Raw genomic sequence first — 22397 nt, forward strand, 5'->3', positions numbered from 1 at the left:
TGAGAAGTAAATGAAGTAAATGAAACTTATCCTGTCTGAAGTTAGGAAAACTTCTCTAGAGAAAAGCTCTGAGAACAGGACTTTGAGGGCCAGTCCCGAGAAACTTCTCCGGGAGAAGTCCTAGGACGTTCTTCTCGGAGAAGTAATAAGACATCTTTACGCAAAAGCCCTGGTATATCCTCCTAGAAAATTCCTGAAAAAACTTCTCGGTGATGTCTGTGAAAGCTTCTTGAAGAAATGCAGAAACTACAAAATAGACAATGGAAAAAATATAACATTTCTTGGGAAGCTCTTAGAAGTTTGGGCCGAACGAATTCCGGGGGAAATTCTGACTTTTCTTTGAAAAAAAAACCCTAAGAGCTTCTTGAAAAGATTTTTGGCAAATCTTGGGAATTAAATGTAGTAAAGTAAATGAAGCAAATGAAACTTATCCTGTCTGAAGTTAGGAAAACTTCTCTAGAAAGAAGCTCTAAGAACAGGACTTATTATATCTTATTAGGATCTTATTTGGACTTATTATACTTCACGGAGATCTCTGTGAAAGCTTCTCGGAGAGGACGTTTGAGAACTTGTTGGAAAAATTCTAAAAAAAAACTAAAAATAAAAGTACTTTTTGGAACGTCAAGAGACATTTTCTGAGCAAACTTTTTGCGACTTCTCCGGTAGAAGTTCTTGAAAACTTTATCGAAGAAGACCTGGGAAAGCTTCTTGGAAAAGTCTAGAAAACGAAAAATAAAAAAAAACGGAAAACAGCAAAATTTGAAAAAAAAAAACAAACAATGAAAATGACGCTTGAACTTTTTCCAACGAGGCTTCGGGAGAAATTCCGACTATTTTTTCCGGAAGGAGTCCTGAAACTTCTTGGAGAGATTTCCAGAACATCCTGGAAATTTGTTCGTGAGATGTAAACGAAGCCTATCAAGGAAGAATTTATCGAAAAAGATCTGGGATAGTATTTCAGAGAACACGTGTCAGGGAACTATATATTAGGATTGTTGATGATTTACGGTGATAGGTCCTCAGGACTTTATGGAAAGGTTACTGGAAATCTATTCAGGACGTTATTATGGTATCATATCTGAAAAAATATCTGGAAATTTCTTAAAGAGAAGAAATTCACCAGAGAAGAAGTCATGAAAATTTCTGCAAAGAGAAGCCCTGAATTAGATTCTTCGAGGATACACTTTTCGGGGGTTCATGCATTTGGAGTTTGTTCGAGAAGTTCTGAAACAACTTTTCGTAGACGACTTGAAAAAAATAACTTGAAAAATAGAAAATTTAAAAATAAAAATAAATTGAAAAAAAAAACAAAAAAAAAATAAAAATAAAAGAAAACATATAAAAACTAGTTGTCCTCGGCAAACTTTGCCTTCTGCGTTCATAGGTAGTGGAGGTTCAAGTTCGTTTTCGAAATGTCTGAAAATAATTGTGTTCAAAATGTGCCTCATAAATTTACAATCCTTGAAAGAAAACGTACAGAACAAAACCAAGACGACCTCAAACGCACGTTCGATTAGTGAATTATACGTGGTCCCTCGTTTGCCACTGTATTTTTTATGTGAATATCGAATTGTCTTCGAAAGTTCGAAGAACTTTCCCGTATAAAATTCTGGCAAATTTTTCGGAAGAATTCCTTTAAAATTTATGTGAAAAAAGTTTTGAGAAATTCTTAAAATAAAGAAATAAAAAACGCTCCTATTAAACCATATCTGGACAAAGTTTAGATGACTTTTTCGGGTCGTGACATTTTTCGAGATAAATTTTGAGAACTTCTTGAAGGTATTCAAATAAAAAAAAAACAAAATTTCAGCGAAATCTTGGAAACCTTTCCGAAAAAGGCAGGAGTTTTCTTCGGGAGAACTGTTGAAGGACGTTATTCCCAGGGGAAACCTACGACTTTTCGAAAAAAATATTATGACAATTTTTCTCGAAAAAGTCCTACCATATCTTCCCGCAGAAATTCTGAAAAATTACGTAGTATTTTGTAGAGAAAACTCGAAAAAAAGCTTTCCGGAAAGCTGAATTCTTATCCCGGAGAAATTTTTAGAATTTTTGCTGAGATATCCCAAACGAAGTTTCGGAAAAAAATGTAAGGGCTTTTCAGGGTTTGTTTTTTTTCGATTAATTTAAATATTATTCTTTTCAATATTTTTCTAACGAGCTCTTACACATTTTTCCTTAGTATTCTCTCGAGAAGATTTCTCTGAACCCTCTCGGGAAAGTTTTCTATTCTCAGGGAAGTTTTCGAGAGTCTCATAAAACTTTTGAAGAAATCATGCGGCTGCAAGGAAGAAACCTTGACAGGATTTCCAGGAATCTTTTTCGGGATAAATCTTGCAAACATGTATAAGAAAATCCAGGGAATTTCCTTCGAAGGAGTAAATAATGGGCATTAATCAGAGGAGAAGCCATGAAGACTTCTCGGAGGAGAAGTCCTGGAAACCTTTTCGGGACAAGAACTGGGAACGACTCTGAGGAAACTCCTAGGACGTTCTTCCTGGAGTAGTCTTCAAAACTTCTCGAAGAAGTCATGAGAAATATTCACAAAAACATCTTTCCTGGGGTATTCCTGAACATTTTTTTTCTATTAGGCTGCCGGAGTACTTTAAGAAGAAGTCCTGGAAATAAAACTTGTCAGAAAAGACCTGACATGACATTTTAGAGAATACGAGGCAGAGCTACTTGGGAAAAAATGAGAAGAAGACTAATAAAAAAAACTTGGACAGCCATGAGGACGTCCTGATCAAAACAGTGGTGATTGGAGAAGTCCTGAGAACTTCTAAGAAATATTTCCGGCAATCTTTTTCGAACGAAATCTTCAAAAGATCTCTGAAAAAAGTTCGGAAATCTCCTGGGGAGAAGTAAAGGAAACTTATCTGGGAACTATTTTGGAGTCTTGAGAAATACTCAGAGAGAAGCCCTAGAAGTTATCAGTGAAAAATCCATAGGAATTTATCGGGAAAAGTTTGGGAAAACTCTTGGAGGAGTTATATTTTTTTAAGAAAAAAGACCTGGAATATAATCACAACAATTCCTCGAAAAATTTCCCGGAGAAGTTAAGGAAACCCTCCCCTTAGAAGTCCTAGAAAAGCTTATTGGAGAAGTCTTGGGAAAGCTTCGCTGAGGAAAACCTGGGAAAGCTTCTTGGAAAAATTTTGAAAATAAATAATAAAATAAAAAATTAAAAAAAGATACAAACTTCTCTTGAAAAGCCCTGAAATGTTGGCGATTTTTTCGGTGAAAGCCTTGAAAATTTGTCCGGGAGAAGTTTTCCGAACTCTTCGGAGTAATTTTCGGAAAACTTTTCAGGCCAAAATTTTGAAAACATTTTCGAAGAATAAATCTGGAAATTTCTTCGGGAGAAGATTATGAAAACAGTCATGAAAAACTCTCCAGGAAAAAGCAATGGAAACCTATTTTGAAACAAGTTCCGGTAAATGCTCTGGAAGAAGTTCTGAAGCGATATTGTCGCGAGAGTCTCAAAAATTACTCGAGGAAATCATGGGACAGCTTTATGAAGAAATATTGACATACCTTCTTGAGTAAATCGTAGAGATATTTCTTGGAGAAGTTGTCCATAAAGTTCTCGTGGAAATCCGGGAAAACTTAAAAGGAGTACTATTAAGGAAACATGGCCGAAGTTATTAAGGGAATCTTGAAAATTCAAAGCAACAAACTATTCTTGGAAATCCCTGAGAACTTTTCCGGACATAGTTTAGACGACTTCTCCGGTAGAAGTCCTAATAAAAACTTTCTGGATAAAATTTGCGAAAGTTTTTTCAAAGAAATCCTGAATATTGTGAAAAAATAGGATTGTTATTTTAATTATAAAAATACCAAAAATGTATCTTGGAAACCCTTAAAAAAAATTCGGGTCAAGTTTTGATGTACTTAAAAAACATCCTAACAATTTCTCCGTAAGAATTCCAGAGAACTTCTCGGATAGATTTCCGTAAAACTTTCCCTGGCGAAAAAGGAATTTCCAGGGGTTTGCCAGAAAATTTCTCAAAAAAGTCTTGGAAAAGACGTGGAAGAATTTCTATAAAAAAAAAAATAAAAATTAATCTTTGAAAACTCTGAAAACTTTTCCAGCCGAAGTTTTGGCGACCTCTCCGGCAAAGGTTAAAGAGAATTCCTGGGAACTTTTTGGAAAGCTATTTCGAGTGAAATCTTCAACACCTCTGGAAATGTCCTGACGTTCGTCTCGGGGAAGTGCTGCACAGTGGAAAAGTAATGAAACATATTTGCGAAGAAGTTCTGCTATAGGTATTTTCCGGAGAATTGCTGGACAAACTTATCGGGGAAGTTGTCGGAAAACTTCTTGAAGAAGTCCTGGGAAAGCTTCTTGGAGAAGGCATAGGAGAACTTTTGAAAAAAATAAAAAAAAAAAACAAAAAAAACTTAAAAATAATTCAAATATCAAGAATTTAAAAAAAAATAGGAATCAAAAGTCTTTTCTAACAAAGTTTTGGCGATTTGTCCGGAAAAAGTTCTGTAAAATTATTTGAGAAAAGTTCTCAAAATTTCTCGACGAGTTTTCTTGGAAAATTTTTTGAGCGAAATTTTGGAAATTTTCCGAAAGAAATCCGGAAGTAGAACTTCCCTTAAGATTTACTGAGAAATTATTCGGATTATTTTAGGGAAAACACCAAGGGGGATTCCTTAAAACTTATCGGAAAAGTCGTGAGAAACCTTCACTAAGAAGTTCTGGCATACCTTCCCAGAAAATTCCGAAGCACTTCTCGGAGAGGTTGACGGAAAAGCTTATTGGAAAAGGCCTTGGAATGCTTCTCTTCGAAGACGTCAGATACATTTTGGAAAAACATGCAAATAACAAAAAAAGAAAAATTAAATCTAAAAAATCTTTGCGAATATTAAAGAAATTTTTCGGGCAAAGTTGTGGCGAAATGACCGGTAAATATTATCGAAGAAGTTCTGAGAAACTTGTTGGAAAAGACATGGGAAAGCTGCTCGGATAAGACCTGGCAAAGCGTCATGGATAGGACATGAAAAAATTTCCTAAATAAACACTAAAATATAAAGCATTAAAAAAAAAATAAAAATATAAAAAATGTCTTGGAAAACCTCAGGATTATTCCGTACGATGTTTTTTGAACAACTTCTGGAGAACACGAAATGCGGAAAAGTTCTTCGACAGAAGCCTTTTAGGACCTAGATAAGCACCTTAGAAGAGACATTAGAGAGATACTTTGAGAAATCACCTAAATAATAAAATTTAAAAAAAATCTGGACGATGTTTTGTGACTTCTTCGGGAGAAGTCATAAAAAATCTCCAAAAGAACTTTTGAGAGCTTCTCAGAGACGACCTGGAAAAGCTTCTCGGAGTTTTTTTTTGAAGAAATCTTGAAAATAAAAAAAAATGATTACAACAAAAACTTCTCTTGGAAACCTCTATCATTTCGAGGAGATTTTCGGAAAACTTTGTCGGGCGAAATCTAGGAGGCATCTGGAAAAAATCAAGAGAATTCTGAAAACTCAAAGTCAAAAATCAATTGCCAGAATTCCTCGTCCAACTCGGAGCTCATCAAGTTACCAGCTAACCTCTAACCAAACAACCCTTCCAGAAATCCATCCAAACCGACGACAACGACAGTATCAGCACTGGCAAAGGATGAAAAAATTAATGATTTTTCTCGCCCATTTCTCTGCGTTTTTTTTTTGTTCCTGCTTTCGCAGAAACCTTCCTCAGTTCACTTCTCAACTTCCGCATCCGTTGATGACCAACCAACTACCACCGTAGTCGTAGTCAACGGAAAAACAACACCGGGTTCCGTTTCGTTCGGATGCTTCCTTATATGCTTATTTATTATTCATTTCGTCCTGCATCTACCATGGCCACCACCTTCAGGTCCAGGAGTCTTCGTCACCCATCGCTCGCGTTTGGTTTCAAGTTTGACGAAAAAAAAATCTCCCTTGTGACCAGCCCACGCGCGTCCGTAGAAACCCGGTGGACGTCGGGCTCTGGATCAACTGGTACTGGAGAGAAGCAAACTCCGGGAAGGTCTTGGGTTCGCTTTCGCAAGGAGCTGCCCGCTGTGTCCGTGGTACACCTACCAAAATCGGCGATACCTACGAAGCAAACCCGATCAGGAAGGTGTAACAATGCATTTTTAGAAGAAAAAAAAGTATGTGAGTGTGTATGTGCGTATGTATGTGTGTACGTGCAAACTAAAACTTTTTTATATTCAAAAATTTTTCTTAAATAAATAGATAACCATCACATGGACCGATAGTGGGGACGATCTCAGGCCAAACATGTCTAAAGGTCCTATCTGCAGAAGAGAGTCTCTCTTTCGTTAATATCCCAGCTGTTTATTTATACACAGCTAATCGCGTTCGGTAATTTTTACCGAAATCTCAACCGCTGAGCGTTCGGTAATGGATTTTTACTGAAATTCTGTAGAAAAATAACAAATTTCGGTAAAATGTTATCGTTTATCTGTCAAACTCTAACGAACTTCGGTAAAAGTTACTAACTTTACCGAATTTTTCCTGTAAAACAAACTTAACGGTTGAGATTTCGGTAAAACATTACCGAAGTCGGTGATATTTTCTAACTGTGTATTATAATTGTCTGCTTGCATTGAACGATGGTCAAAACAATCGTCTTTTGATTTGTACTGCAAAAATAGTTGAAAAGTGTATCTTTACATTGCAATAATAGAAAGAGAAAGTAAACAAAGAGAGCCTCTCAAATGCAGATAGGACCTATTGAAATGTTTGGCCTGATATATTCATTCATTCATTGCTAGTATTTCAGAAGGATTTACCGTATGCGTGATAATGTTTGCACCATCGTACAAATAAGGTACCCATATCACCTGTACACACAATGTCTTGGTTTTTATTGCATGTACGTAAGCTCTAACTCATATCACAGTAGGTTGCGGGTAAAAAAATCCGATTTCTTAAGTTTTAAATTTGCACCATGCAGGGGTAGCAGCGGTAGTCGGGACTTGTCCACGCGCAAATGTTAAAAAAGACATTTCAGGAGTGTTCAGGAGAACCGTAAAACAGTCTTAGACCGAAAAAAAAAGCAAGGGCAACTATTCCCGAAGGTGTCCACTGGTCGTCCAAGGTTAACATGGATTGAGAAAGCTATCGCTGCCACCAAAAATAAGATTTGGGTGAATTATATGCGCTCAATGAGAAAAATGGCAAAGAAACGCGAAACCAGCGACTTAACGGCATGGCATATCGAAAAGGAAAATTACGGTGACCTTTATGATCCTTCGACCATAGAAAAAAAAACTTACATTATTACCAATGGCATCCAGGAGCTACGAGTAGCGCCATATAAGAAAGTCTTGAATTTGCCCGAACGCAACCTCCGTTTTTTTCGATTTCCGAAAAACTATCGATCCGTACCAAATTCCAGAATCAATAGTTATTATAACTTTTGTTTGTGTGCCAATGTCTACACCATTATGCAATGTCAAAATAAAAAAATAAATTCAAAAATTGTTAATCTTGACTTTGACACTACCACGGATACTTTTCGATATTTGCGCGTGGACAAATCACGAGCTAGGTTGCCACTTAGTCATTATGCAAGTGTAAAACTAAGAAAATCAACACTTTTTATTCACAGCCTACTAGGATATGAGTAATAGCTTAAATGCCTGCAAATAAAACCAATACATTGTCTTCACAAGTCAAACTGGAATTTTATTTGACGATGGTGCAAACATTATCACGCATACGGTACCTTAAAATATCAAACAGTTTTGAGTGTACATATAAGCACAAACAAACAGAAAAATATTCAGAAATTTTGTAAGTTAACTGGAAATCGTGGAACCGTTTTCCAAATTTTTAAACTTTTAAAACATTCAATGGCAAGTTGAAACTCGATTTGAACAAGAACTATTCTGATATTTCCACTAGTTCGGATCGGACAAAAAAGGACGAAAAAAATCGTTTCTTTCCGCATGCTCCTGAGCTACAGACCAGCTCACAAGCACCACTACCAGTACCTTTGGGCATCGAAAAAAATAAAACAGGAGAAAAAAATTGAGGGAAAAATAATAAAAATTGCATCATCCCACTTTGGGCCGCCAGGACAAGGACGACCGGGAGAAGTTGTTGCTGCGCCTTCGTCGTTGTTCTTCCGTTGTCTGCCTCGTGCCACGAGAGAAGCGTAGATACGGATGGTACATGGCATAGAGGACTCCTTGCCTAGGATGGCTCTTCTGGGCCAAGTCTTGCACCTCCCGCATTGCAACACGGACTGACCGAAAACAAAGTCCGTGAGCTTACCACTACCTACTGGAAGCGATCCAAGATGGGTCCAGAGTCTAGAGAGGTGCAGTGAGCTGGCTGAAAATGTTTTTCGTGACAAATCGAGGTGTAGAGGGTTTCTGATAACGCTAGGTGAACGTCCTAGCAGAATTTCACGAAAAGCTTTCAAGCTTTCAAAGGCTTCTTCCTGGAAGCTTTCCACGCTTCTTCCTGGAAGCTTTCCAAGCTTTTTCCTGGAAGCTTTCCAAGCTTCTTCCAGGAAGCTTTCCAAGCTTCTTCCAGGAAGCTTTCCAAGCTTCTTCCAGGAAGCTTTCCAAGCTTCTTCCAGGAAGCTTTCCAAGCTTCTTCCAGGAAGCTTTCCAAGCTTCTTCCAGGAAGCTTTCCAAGCTTCTTCCAGGAAGCTTTCCAAGCTTCTTCCAGGAAGCTTTCCAAGCTTCTTCCAGGAAGCTTTCCAAGCTTCTTCCAGGAAGCTTTCCAAGCTTCTTCCAGGAAGCTTTCCAAGCTTCTTCCAGGAAGCTTTCCAAGCTTCTTCCAGGAAGCTTTCCAAGCTTCTTCCAGGAAGCTTTCCAAGCTTCTTCCAGGAAGCTTTCCAAGCTTCTTCCTGAAAGCTTTTCAAGCTCTCTGGAAGCTTTCCAAGCCTCTCTCTGGAAGCTTTCCAAGCCTCTCTCTGGAAGCTTTCCAAGCTTCTCTCTGGAAGCTTTCCAAGCTTCTACCTGAAGGCTTCCGTAGTAGTTATTTTCGACGAGCATTATTCAGAGAACTTTCATCGATATTTTTTTAAGACCGGTTCGAGAAACCCTCGCCTTTCTCGAATCAAAATATAAAAATGTAAAGACCATAGCCCGCCAGTCGATGCAGTTGCAAAAGAAAAACTTGGCCATCGGAGAAAAATTGGGTGTAGAAAAATACGACTCTTTTTCCTCTTCGGTCACCCATACCTATTTTACTGATCCTTCTCGCCACCGCACCTCCCACGCCCGTCATTGACCCGTCCCGTCCATTGCATCACTTCCCATCGTCGTCGAGAGGGCGAATTTCCATCAACAAGTTGTGCAACGACGAAGCTGGCCATGGCGCGACCGACCCGCTCTCTGTCTCTGTTTATATACCCGTGCCTGCCTTGGAGAAGCAGCTGCATGGAAGGCACTACTCCTTGAAAAATATCCTCCACTGGTCCACTGGTTCTTTCCGTTTTGCCCATCCTTGAACGGTCGGTCGGTCGGTTTGGTTTCTTCGAGTAACACTTCCATCCAGTTGCATTCACTTTCCCGATGAAGAGACCGCCGACCAGCGACCAGGGACTGGGAACGGTGAAGGGTGCTCTGCGCCTCATACCTTCAGCAGTTTTTTTTAGGACATCGTGTCTTTTCCGGCTGGACATGAATCCGGCATAGCCAGCCAACGCTGAGTGTATCGAAAGAAAAATTAAATTCAATATCTTTGGGGGTGGGAGTGAGAACGATGTGCGAGCTCCGAGAGACCAGGGACGTTCCGAGTCACTGCTGGTGGTGGCGTCGAGGCACGTCAGTGACGAGGTGCGGCAGCACAATTTCATGAAGTCCTGAGAAATAAAAATCTGTTTTCCACCCTGTTCGGGATATTTTCTTTTTTTTTCGCGTTGGTTGGGGTAAGAAGGGACGGAACTAGGAGATAAAGGAAATCGGAAGAGAACACTGGTTGAATGTATATGAGCGGACGCAAAAACAAATCTTCCCGTTCCCGCGCGCTTTCTATCGGGGGATAAAAAAATCCCTCACAGAAACCTGGGCATGGCTGGCTGTTCCTTGGACCGTGCGGAAGAAGCCCCGGCGAACCGAGACTCGGTGCACACTGGTGTTTGTAAAGTGATCCCTGGTCGACTGAAGTTGGTTGGGAGGAAAAAAATTGGGAAGGTCGGACTTTTTTCTTCCTGGTACCGGTCCTGGTCTCCGTTCCCGATCTCCCGATGCTTTTGCGAAATTCCAGCTGAGATAGAGGGAAGATTTTTCACGCTTCCTTATGAAATTGTTCGAAATGATGGGAGTTTGCTGGGAAGAAGGCAAAAAATTCTCCGGGTTCGGATCATTTTTCCCCCTCTCGGGATGGACGCGCTTCGTACTCATTATCGATTGAAGTTTTTTCGTCGTGATTTTTTTTTCGTATTTCGGGAGAATGTTGAAATAAAAGTTCCTGTGACGATGATGACGACGTGGCATTATCTCGTCTGAAGCTGACTGCTGTCGAGGGAAATCAAATTATTTTGAGTCGGAAGATTTTAGGGAATTGAGATGGAAGATGAAAGTTTTTTGTTGAATGTTTGGAAGTCGATGAAAAAATATGGAAGAAAGAAAGAATATTTGCTCTGTGCTTTCTGAGAACGAACGAAATTAATGCTGTCTTCAGGAACATTCTTAATAATTCATTGGACCGTCATCTTGAAATCGAATTTCCCATCATAAATTATGGAATAAAACCAAATATTTCAGGTATCACGTTTAAAAAAATGCCGAAAAACTGGTAGAGCCAATAGGCTCATATAAAAACTGACATATTCGTAAAATATGAAGAGCCAGATGGATCAGAAGAGAAAGCAGGTATCCAAAAGTGCCATAATGGATTTTTTTTACGTTCACATTTGTCAGCCACCCAGTCAGAGAAACAGCAACCAAAGTTGTGACTGATAGCTTGAAAAATTATATTCGGCAAAGAGCTGGAAAGCTCGCTAGAAAAATATTGGAAGTTTATATGCAGACTTCACCCTAAAACGGTAAAAAGTAATTCTTATCTTAATGAATAAACTTTGATTGGAGGCTATTGTGCCAATCGACGATCCTGGAGAAATTTAGTTACATAAGGAGCTTAGTGGCTCATTGTGAATACATATACCAAATTGATCATAATAGCTCAACTGTATTTTTGTAGCATAGAAAAATGAAAGTAAAGCAACACCCTCGTCATGATTCAACTTTAAATCTTGTCGCATCCAGTCACTAGAATAGGAAACCTACTCACAATGACAAAATATGTAGGAAAAGGAGCTTAGTGGCTCACTTAAAGTAGAAATACAACAAATAAAAGTCATCAAACTACAACGCGTAAAAAATTACCAGCACTGCACAATAGTCCACGAACTAGATTACGAGGAAAGAAGCATTCAGCGCCTTCAAATGATTTTTTAGACAAATATGGTCTTCTACAAAGTTGTCCCTAATGATAAGGCCCTCTTTTCAATGTGCATGAAAATTAGGGTGGTTCATAGTTTCAAAGAAATCGGGAACCAAACTTTTTTATTTGCAAGCATACCTATATACATTCTTTGGGAAAGTTGTAGATCTATCAATTTTGAGCAATTTTGCTGAAGACAGTTTTATGTAGCTTAATATTAACCGATCTAGAGATATTTTTCTGAATTAGCTTAGGGTGGTTCAAGGAAAACCGGTTTTCTGGCATTAACCTTTCCAGTTTCGATTTTTCATCAAAGTTGCCCAAGAAAGACTTGTAGAGCATTTGAAGACGCGTCGTTTCGTGCGCTGAAATGGTCGTTATCTTCTTTGGTTCAAAAGAGACAGGTGGATCCTAAAAATTCTAGAAAATTCTCTGAGATTACCTATAGGGACACTACCAGAAATTCCTTTAAGGATTCTTTTAGGATAAATCAAATATTTTCTGAAATGTTTACAGACAAAAGATTCTCGCAGCATTCTTCAGCAAAAGTTCGTCAAAGGATTCCTCTTGGAATCCCTTGAGGAAGTATCATTGTAAATTTACTTTTTTTTTTGGAAAATTTCTCCAGTGGCTCGGGCGTCACAATCTCCAGCGATTCCTTCTGAGATTATTTAAGTATTCTCCCAGAAATTTTGCATGGTACAGGAGTTTCTTAAAGAATTTCTTAAAAGATTCGTCCTTAAACTGATCCACGAGTTTTGTCAGAACTTCCTACCGAAATTCCTCCCGGGATTCTCTCTAAGGGATTCTATAGAAAATTCCTTCAAGGATTGCTACTTAAGATCATGCTTGTATTCCTTCGAGTATTTCTTCAAACCATTCTGAAAAAAATCCTCCAGAGATTTTGTCAAAGTTTTTCTTTCGTATTTCTCCGGGAATTTTTTTTATGAGCTTCACCAGAGTTTTTTCCAGGATTCCACCACAACGTTTCTTCAAAAGATGCAATTCCAAGAGAATTTTGTTCGGAAATGTCCTTCAGAAATTTATCTAAGGTTTTATTTAGAAAATTCCAAATTTTTATCAGAAACTTCTCAGAAATGAAATTCTCCAGAGGTTCCTTGAGGTTTGAAATTCTCAAGAGATTCTTCTAGAAGTTCCTCCAGGGGTTTCTCCAATAGTCTCTTCATATATTCCTCCGCACATTGCTTTGGATTCAACTGGACTTTCCTTCAGGGAATTTTTCAGATTTTTGGCCTTTTTCAAGAAATTTTACGAAAAATTCTTCTGTGAATACCTGTAGAGCGTTCTGCAGTTCTTCCAGATATAAATTCAAAGATTCCTTCAAAAACTCCTCCATGGATTTTCCGGGAATTACTCCAGAAATTTCCCAAGATTTTTTTTACTTTGGATTTACTAGCAGAGTTCCTCCAAAAAAGGCTCTCAAGTTTTTGTTTTCAGAAGAAGATGTATTGAGGTGTATTTTCAGGAATTCTCCTAGGTATTATCGTTGGCTTTATTGCAGGATTGAATAAAGAGATAACTTCAGGATTTTCGTTCAGGCGTTTTTCTCAAAAAATTACAAGAATTTCTTCTCGGAATTTTCAAAGGTATATTCATGAGTGTTTTAAGGCATTTCGTTAAACAGAATTTGTCAGTATTTTTTGCGAAATTACTGGAAGAACTTCTGAATAACCTCAGGATCAGAACAAATTCTGCAGATATCTCGAAAGACTTCCCAGGAGATAGTTCTGATGGAACTGCAAGAGAAATTTCTAAAAAAATCCTAGAAGAAATTTCTGCAGGAATCACTGAAAGAATTTCTCGAACAATTCTTGGAGAAGCTCTGGGAACAATTTCCGAAGCAATCTCTGTAGAATTTGTTGAAAAAAAAACTCCGTGGAAAAAATAAAAGAAATCACTTGATGCATTCCTGAAGAAATTCCTGAAATTGTAAAAAAAAAACACTGGAGATAAAAATATTTTCTCACAAAATTTTGAAGAGAAACCTCAACAGAAATTTCTGAGACATACTCCAAAAGAGTTTCTGAAGAGAGCTTCGTTAGAATCCCTGTAAAAATCTTAGTAAGTATTTTTTGACTGAATTTCTTGAGGGATATCCGAAGAGACTCCGGGGAAATTCCTGGAGCAATCCTAGGTGGAATTTTTTAAGAACTTGCTGGAGAAACACCTAAAGAAACTTTTCGGAAAACTCTTGGTGGAAACCCTAGAAAAAAATCTTGAGGGATTTAAAGGAATATTCCTGAAGAAATCCTGAAATCTTGTAGAATTTCAGAAAGTATTCTTGGAGAAATCCCTTGAGGAATTTCTGAAACAAATCCAACAGGAATATCTAAAAAAAAACCCATACATAAGCATTAAAAAAAAATCTTGACATACATATTTCTGAAGAAACTTTCGTATAAATTTCTTGGAAATTTGTTTGAATAAATTTCTCAAAGAAACCGTGGAGAAAATGCTGAAGTTATCCTTAGAGCATTTGCCGGGTAAATTTCTGAGTTATTGTGGAGGATTATCAGAAGAAAATCCTGAAAGGATCTCTGTATGAACTGCTGCAGGAAACTTTGGAGAAATTCCTGCCATAAAAACTGAAAATAGTAATGTAAAATCTTTAGAAGAATTCCAGGATTATGTCTGGACATTTCATGTGGGAATTTTTAATGGAATCAATAGAGAAATTCCAGAAAAAATCTCTTTTGGACTGACAAAATTGATGGAATGATTTCTGAAAGAATATTTCAGAATATTTTCTGAAGAAACCACTGAAAGAATTTATTAAACAATCTTTGAAAGAATTTCTAAAGACAACTATGTAGAAAGTCTTGAAGAAATCCCTGGAGAAATTTCCGATGATTTTTTTAAATGAATCATTAGAAGAATTTCTACCCGTATTCCTGATGGTGCTTCAGAAGGAACCTATAAATATCTACCACAAAAAAAATCTTGGAGAAATTACTGGAAAAAATCTCCAGGGAGTATCTGGAATAAATGCTGGGGACATTTCTGGAAAATTAATTGCCGAAAGAGTTTCTGACACGAATCTTGATAGATTTCAGAACTGAATTCCAGGATAAACTTCTGAAGGAATCCATGGATTAGTTTTGGAAGAAATCCACAGAATGATCCTTGGACTTGGAACCCTTGGATAAATTTATGGAGGAATCTCATAAAAAACTTTTGGAGAAATCTGCAAATAAATTTCTAAAAAAAAAATCTAAAGAAGAAATTCTGAAGATATTTTTGTAAGAGTTATCCCTTTAGGCGCTGCTCCGCCTTTTGCTTAAATTGGAAAAACCCCTCCATTCTGAGCACGGTTCTGAGCGGGGTGATACTATTCCATCCGACGTTTCGACTCTTGGTTTGAGTCTTCTTCTGGGAGGTCGTTTCTACAATCAGCTCTATCTTTGTAAGAATCGTTCAGAACATTCCTGAATGAGTTCTTGTGCGGATTCCTGGAAAAAAAAATCTATGGAGGCATTTTTGAGAAAACTCACGGAAACGTTTATAGAGGATTTTTTGGATAAATATCCGGAGGATCCTCTAACAAAACTTCCGAAAGAATTTCAAGAGGCAATTCTGAAGCGATACATGGCAGATGTTCTGAGAAACTTGCAAACCAAAAAAGAGGATTTTCTGATAAAATCTCTATGTCAACATTGGAAGGAATTCAGGGAAGGTTCAATAAAGGCGTTCGTAGAATAATTTCTAGGGTACTGTTTTTAAAATTTTGGAGACATTTTTTATGGAAATAAAAAAATTTCTTAAGTATTCAATGGAAGCATTCCTGAAGATTTCTCGGAGAAATCACAGAGAAGCCACATGTGGTGAAAGCTTATGAAGCCCCCCAAAACCCCAGAAAACTTCTCTTAAACCCCCACCTCCCCCAAGCTTTCTGAAAGCTTGATAAAATACCCTGAAATTGAGGTTCTGGATCTCTAATCTGAGGCTATTCTGAAATCTTGTAAAGCACTTAAAACCACTCTGAATTTCGCTAAAATGCCCTGAATAGTCCTGAAACGCCTCTGAAACCCGCCTGAAACCAACCTGAAAGCCTCTGCAGTTTCCTGAAACGCCATCAAATGTCTTGAACCGCATTTGAACGCCTTTGAAAAACCCCTAAAATTCCCCTGTAGGTAACACCAAAGCCTCTGAAGTCATCCGAACCTCTTTGAAACCCGCTGACGATCAACTGACGACGATCAACTGATTTCTCTTATCTCGGACGTAGCCAGTCGGACATTGTCCCATGGATGGGTAACATCGCACCAGAAACCGGTCGACAACAAAGGTAATTTTAACCCTTTGACGATTGTAAGAACGATAAGTGTTATGTCTTGTCTCACGTGCCGCGTCTTGTGAATGTCCTGCAGAAACGTCCAGAAAAGCCTTGAACCACATCTGAAACCCCGTTAAACCGTTTTGAATCCCATTTAAATTTAAGTGAACCCTGAAGTGCTTTGAAACGCCATGGAACGCCGCCTTTGCACCCCTTAGAAGTTCCCCTAAGTTCACTTGAAAGCCCGTAAAGCCCCGTGAACCCATTTAAACCGCCCTGAATCGCCCTGAACGCTTCTGTAATCCACCTGGAGCTCACATGAGAGCCAGTGAAGTTTTCTAAAAACCCCTCTGAAACCCGTGTAACGCCACTGAAAGTTCCCTGAGACCTCCCTGAAGCTTATCTGAAAGCCCCATAAACCTCTCTGAAACACGCTGAAACGCACTTGAAACGCTTTTGAAACTCCTTGAAACCGCCCTAAATGTTTTAAAACTGAAGCTCTCCTAAAAGCCATGCAACTCCTTGAAGCCTTCTGAAATCTCATTGGAATACTTCAAAACACTTCGAAAGCACTCTAATACCCCTCTGAATCTTTCCTGAAAACCTCGGATCCCATTAACATCTAAGGAAACGCCCTGAAACGGCTTGAAGCCCTTGGGGATTTTTTTTTATTAAGGTTCAAGTTGGGCCGAAGGGTCTAAGATTTTCATGAAACTTTTCCACAGGTAGGGCTCATGATGAACAAAAAAAATTGAGAAAAATTCAGGGTTGCCTATTTTCCCGGAAAACTCAGATGAATTTTTTTTTGTTTTCCCCTGGCACTACTTACTTTGAAAAATCATAACTTAAGAATGAAGCATCATTGAAACAAAGTTTTTTTTTAGAAAATGAAAGCAAGTTTTCTCAGAAGTCAAAAAAAAAAATGAACTTAAAAAGTTTACAAAAAAATATTTATGAGAAGGTTATTTCATAAGCTTTAAACGCTGAAATTTTTAGAATGCACTTTTTTCTCGTTTTTGAGTTATGGCTAATTTTGTTGGAAAATGTCCAAATGTATCATGTAAACCTTTTCTTTGAAAAATTATAACTCAAGAACGAAGCATCGTAGAAAAAAAGTATTTTAATGAAAATGAGAGCAAATGTTCTCAGGATCAAAAAAAAAAATATATGAAGTGGAAAAAGTTTTCCACAAAATTTTCCACCGTTGAGAATATTCTAAAAGAAAAGCTGGAATAGTAGTTTACGCAACAAGGTGCAGAATGACGATTTTTACAGCACGAGTCGTACATTTATCCAACGAGGCTTGCCGAGTTGGATAGTTACGACGAGTGCTGTAAAAATCGAGTTCTGCGAACTTTGCCAAGAAGAAGAAGCATACAATTTATTTGATAAGCACAGTCCTAGATATAACGAATTCCATGTATTTTGTATTTCCAATGTTTTGTAATTCCACTCTCACGTAACAGCTCCACAATTTCAGCACTTTGGGCCCAGTCCTCAGAGTATCCCAAATAACGACAAACGTCTTGGAATTCGAACGAGCTTGTCCTCAAGTATGCAGTCATTAAACACAATTCGTTCGCTCACCTACCGGCGAAATCGTCCAGGTGCCAAAACGAATACATTCCGGGGTGACGCATCGAGTCTGGTCGGAAAAATACTTTCCTCAATTTCCCAGAATCAACAGCTCCTTGACACTGCATTCCTGGAATACAAGCAACCTGTTGCCCAAAAAAACGCTTGTTTTCCCTCACACCTCACTGTTTACCAAAAAATGGTCTGCTGGCTGGTTGCTGGTGCCTCTCTGCTCGGTAAAACTATTACGTTACGAGCCTTTTCCTCATCGGCACCCAAACCACCTCTCCGTGTCGGGCCACCGACGACGGGATGTGTATGCATGGCCCTGGTCTGTTTCGTGTTGAACAAACATGCTCACCCTCCACCCTCCACAAACGCTGCTCATCGTTCCGCACAAAATAGTTTACTACCCCGAGGAGCAGGCTAGACGACTGGCAGCCACTCAACCAGACCAGCAAGCCTGTCGGTTTACATTTCGGGCTCAAAGACCCGGTTCCCTCTCTCTCTCTCTCTCCCAGGTCTGCCCAATTTTGGGGACGACGACAACGATGAAGGATACGGTACGGACGAACGGACAAAACCTCCCAAAAAGCTACTCTCTTTTCGGTTGGTTGTTCTGTCTGTTGGCCTGTTGCTTTGCGTTACCGTCGTCGTCGTTGTGGACGTCGATTCTGTCGTGAGGGAGAGGCAAGGGGAGCTATGGGGACGAAAGTAAGCAAGCGACAAAAGCTCACCCCAATCATGTCTGGGCTCTGTCTGTGAGTCTGTTTTTATGCTCAGGTCGTCTCCGCCGGCCTCCGACCACCATTCGGTCGCTGTCCATCCATCGTGATATCCTTATCGTACTGACGGATGGTTTGGTTTTGCGATTTTGGGGTTTTGTAACGCCGAAGAAAGGTCACGGAATCACGGAATCTTCGAACGATATATTTAACAATTTATATTTATACATACATGTACTTATTCATTATAATAATTATATTTATAGAGCTCGTTGAGGAATCCAAATGCGCCCTTGGAGTTTTCGAACGGAAGGAGTTGCTGACCTTTACGGTGGAGTGCATATGCAAAACGGGACTTGTAAAAGTCAAATGAGCCACGAACTGCGTCAACTGCTAAGAGAACCAACCATCGTTCACACGGTGAAAATCGGCAATTCACAGTGGGCGGGTCACGTCATTAGGATACCGGGTAGCAACCCGATTAAAATGGCTCCCGAGAGCCATACAACCTGTACAAGAACAGTGGACACTCAGGCCTTAGTCTGACCGGTATAAGTATGAGGAATCCCACATGAAAATCCAGTAGAAAGCTCGAAACAATCTCTTTGAGAAATGAGTTCCTCCAGAAAGGGAGGGTTTCCCAAATCAAAAGAAGAATCCCAGAACAAGATATGTGGAGCAATTGAAGAAAGCGTAGATTTGCAGATTTTATTCCCTCCAGCACTTTATGAACCATTTGCCTAAACTTGAGGACAATAATAGAGGTAATTTTTAAATAGTTTTTTTTCTTCTTGTGCATATTAGACCAATTTTTCTTCAGTACTTTTAGTGAATCTTTTTTTTTTAATTTATATGATTTCTTACTGCAATTCTTCGAAGATTCTTACTTATTCTTTTTAAAGTAGGGTGTTGGTTCACTTATTAAGCATGTGGCCCCCTTTTTCATCCTACGAAAAACAAAGGATTGAAGCGTTGTATTTTTTGTTAAAAGTGAGCATGAAAACAAAAAGAACCGAATCAATCGGTACCGTAATCGCTTGTTTTCGAATAGGATGAACATAGGAGCGTGAGATTACTGATGGTACACATACCCTACTAAGCGAGTCTCTTTTCTAAACCTTAACGGGTTACAGTTATATGAACCTCTTTTTAGTGGACCCTCGATTATATAGACCCTCTTTTTTATGTACATTTTACCTCGATTTTATAGACATTTTTGGTAAAATGGTAAAATTTTTAATATCCAATCAGTTTAAAACTTGCAGTTTGTATTATGATGACTTATGATGCAGGGGTTTTCAGCCTTTTGGCTCGCGGAGCACTTCACATCCATGAATTGTTATATGGTGCACCCATATTAACGCCAAAGCATACCTCTTGACATACTTAGTTCTATATTTACTCTAATCTCATACTTTCCTTTCTGACTTCATTTTTACCAAATATCTCTCGCTTTGTCGATGATCACGATGAGCGAAGTAAATGGGGCGATTCTCTGGCGATATTTTTTACAGATCCCTTAGCATCATTTTTGGCGCATGCATGCAAACTGCCCATTCGCCAGACTTTTCTTAAAAGCTTTCTAACAAACTTATTTCAAGATTTCTTATGACTTCCTTACTGATAATTGTTTAGATAGGGTCCTGGGACCATTTGGGAACTTGCTGCGCTAACTTAGTCAAATTTCAATCGATTAACTTGATTTTTGGAACACGATCAGATACGTCAGGGATGCCATATATACAGATTTATCTGTATTATACAGATTTTTGAGCATCCGTGCAGATTTCATTTTATATGAAATACAGATTTTTGACCTAGAGGGGCTATTTTATTTTTGTATGGGATACAGAATTTTTACTCAAATTTTGTATAGGATACAGATTTTTGAAAAATGGGAAACAGATTTTTCAAAAAATCATCTGGCATCCCTGAGATACGTACAGTGTCTAGCCATGTTCAAAAATTCAAGTCAATCGGTTTGGAATTGACTGAGTTATAGCAGCAAGTGATATTTTTGGAAGATGCCTTATACTATTTTGGCGTGCACTCAGATGTTCGAATCCCAAAATTTGTAGCAAATACCATAAAAAGCTCATTGTAATGCCTCAGCAGATAACTGACGAGATGTGTGATAAACTATTTTTAGTGTTGTCATGGTAAAATCAGACCTAGTTAGTCAAGGTACATTCCCATAAAAACTTCTGTACGAATTCATGGAACAACTTTTGAAGAAATCCGTGCTGACATTTCTGAAGTAATTCTGGGAATATAAAAGAAGTCTCTACAGATATTTACGAAAGTATCGCTGAAGAAATTTGAGAAGGAATTTTACATATTTTTTTTTTACAAACAATCTGGAGGAAATTCTAAATGAATTCCTGAAAGAACTTGTGAAAAACAGGATTTTTGTTTAGAGCCCATAGATGGATTTTCTGAACAAATTCCAGAAAAAATATCTGAAACAACACCTGGAAACCCCTGGTGGAATACCCAAAAAAACCTCTTGAGATATTTTTGAAAAAATAAATCCAGGAGTAATCCCCTAATAAAAATTCTAAACAATATTTTAAATGAATTCCTGGAGGAATCCATAGAAACATTCCTAGAGGTAAACTTCTGATAAAACCTCTGTATGAATTTCTGAAGCAATCTCAACAAGAATGTTTTTCAGCCTTTCCGAAAAAAATTCTGTACGAATCTTTGAAAGAATATGTAGAAAAGTACTGAAGGCATGCTTAAAGAATTTTCTAAGACATTCGTAACAAAGTCTTGGAGCAATTTCTGGAGGAGAAATGTATTGATGAAATATCTAATTCAATGTGAAGAAAAGAAAGAAATATTTTATGAAATGTGAGGAAGAAAAAAATTTGAAGGAGTTCCGAATTACTGATTCTCAATGTATCCGTGAATAATTTTCTAAAAAAAATCCAAGGAGTATTTTTGAGAAAGCTCATGTAAGGTTTAATAGATGAATGCTTTGAAAATGTTTTGGGTAAAAATAGAAAAGAATAGAATAGAAGAAACTTCTGGAAGACATTATTAAGTCTAAACGGATCCTTTAAAGAATTTGAGAAAAAAATCTGACTGAATTTCTTTAGGATTTTCTGCATTGTTCAAAAAGTAAATCTTAAAGGAATTTCCGAAAAGAAGTCCTTGAAAGAATTTCTTTAAAAATCCCTGGGAGATGTTTTCAGGATCTCGTGAAAGATTTTTTTAAAGAAAACTATGAATTTCAGCAAGGATCCAAGGAAAATCTGAGGAAGTTTTTCGAAATTTCGTTGGAGAAATTTGTAAAAATGTCTCTGGAGGAAAATCTAGAGTTATTCTGAAGAAATTTTTTGTCGAATTTACAATAAAAGTCATGGAAGATTTTCTGAAAGAATCCCTCGAAAAATTTGTGAAGAAATCTCTAGGGTAGTTTCTATAGGATCCCACATTTTTTTGAAGAGTCTATAGAGGAATTTTCAAAGAAATCCCTGGTAATTTTTCTGACAGAAATTCAGATTTTCAAATGAAAATAATCACTGGAGCAATTTAAAAAAAAACCCCCGGAGAAAGTTTTAGAATAAATCATTGGAAGTGCAAGAGAATGCTCAAAGAAATTTCCAAAGGATTTTTCAAAAACAAATCTAGAAAAGTCACGAAAAAAAAATGTCTAAAGAAATCCCTGGAGGAATTCCGGCAGAAACTCATACACAGCTTTCTTACACAACTCTTTGTGAAACTTCTGGATATAATCCCTAATAGTTTCTTAAGTCTTCGCTAAAAGTTCTATCAAACAAATCTTTGTAGGAATTTCTGGATAAATGTCTTAAGAAATTTCTAAAGGAAATTCTGAACGAAGATTTGAAGGAACCCCTGGGGGAATTTCTATTCAAATTCATGGATACTTTTTGAGAAAAAAAATTGAGAAGTTTCAGAAGTAAATCATGCAAGATGATTTGAAACAATTCTTTGTGGAATTTGTGGAATAAAAGGAATTTCCGAATTACCGAATGAATCCATAGAAGATTTTTTGAAAGAGTCCGTGAGGGAATTATCATCCGAATACTCGGACAAATTTTCAAAAGATTTAAAGAGATTTTTAAAAGGGATTTGTGAAGAATTTGTAGTAGATTTCCTAAAGGAATCTCCAATAGATTCTTCAAACGAATGCCTAGAGACATTTCTGAGCAAATATTAAGAAGAATTTTGGAAGTAATTCCTGTGTGAATTTCTCGTACAATCTCTGAAATTATTTGTGAAACATCATCGAGCATTTGGCGAAGTAATTTATGCCACATTTCGTAAAAGATTTTTTTGTGACACTTCTGGAGGAACACATGGAAGTTTTTCTGAAATAATATGGAAATTTTCTTCGGAGACCGTCGTAATAAAGTTGAAAACTTTGGGCT

The 22397-nt window shown here is 37.8% G+C and overlaps 2 protein-coding genes and 1 long non-coding RNA gene across 4 annotated transcripts in view; 2 read left to right on the forward strand and 1 right to left on the reverse strand.

Annotated features, from left to right (window-relative positions):
• Nucleotides 1-22397, forward strand: part of LOC109400410 (protein bunched, class 2/F/G isoform) — an 864004-nt gene that overhangs the window by 175483 nt on the left and 666124 nt on the right. The window lies entirely within an intron of this gene.
• Nucleotides 1-22397, reverse strand: part of LOC134285558 (uncharacterized) — a 206747-nt gene that overhangs the window by 57124 nt on the left and 127226 nt on the right. The window lies entirely within an intron of this gene.
• The window catches only part of LOC134285603 (uncharacterized protein K02A2.6-like), a 36383-nt gene continuing 31614 nt past the window's right edge, over nt 17629-22397 (forward strand). Inside the window, exons 1-2 of the mRNA XM_062846722.1 lie at nt 17629-17740; nt 17797-17954. Coding sequence (XP_062702706.1) covers nt 17629-17740; nt 17797-17954 — 270 coding nt within the window. The remainder of the gene's footprint in view (nt 17741-17796; nt 17955-22397) is intronic.

This window comes from Aedes albopictus, chromosome 1, assembly GCF_035046485.1.
Source record: "Aedes albopictus strain Foshan chromosome 1, AalbF5, whole genome shotgun sequence".
Classification (NCBI taxonomy): Eukaryota; Metazoa; Arthropoda; class Insecta; order Diptera; family Culicidae; genus Aedes; species Aedes albopictus.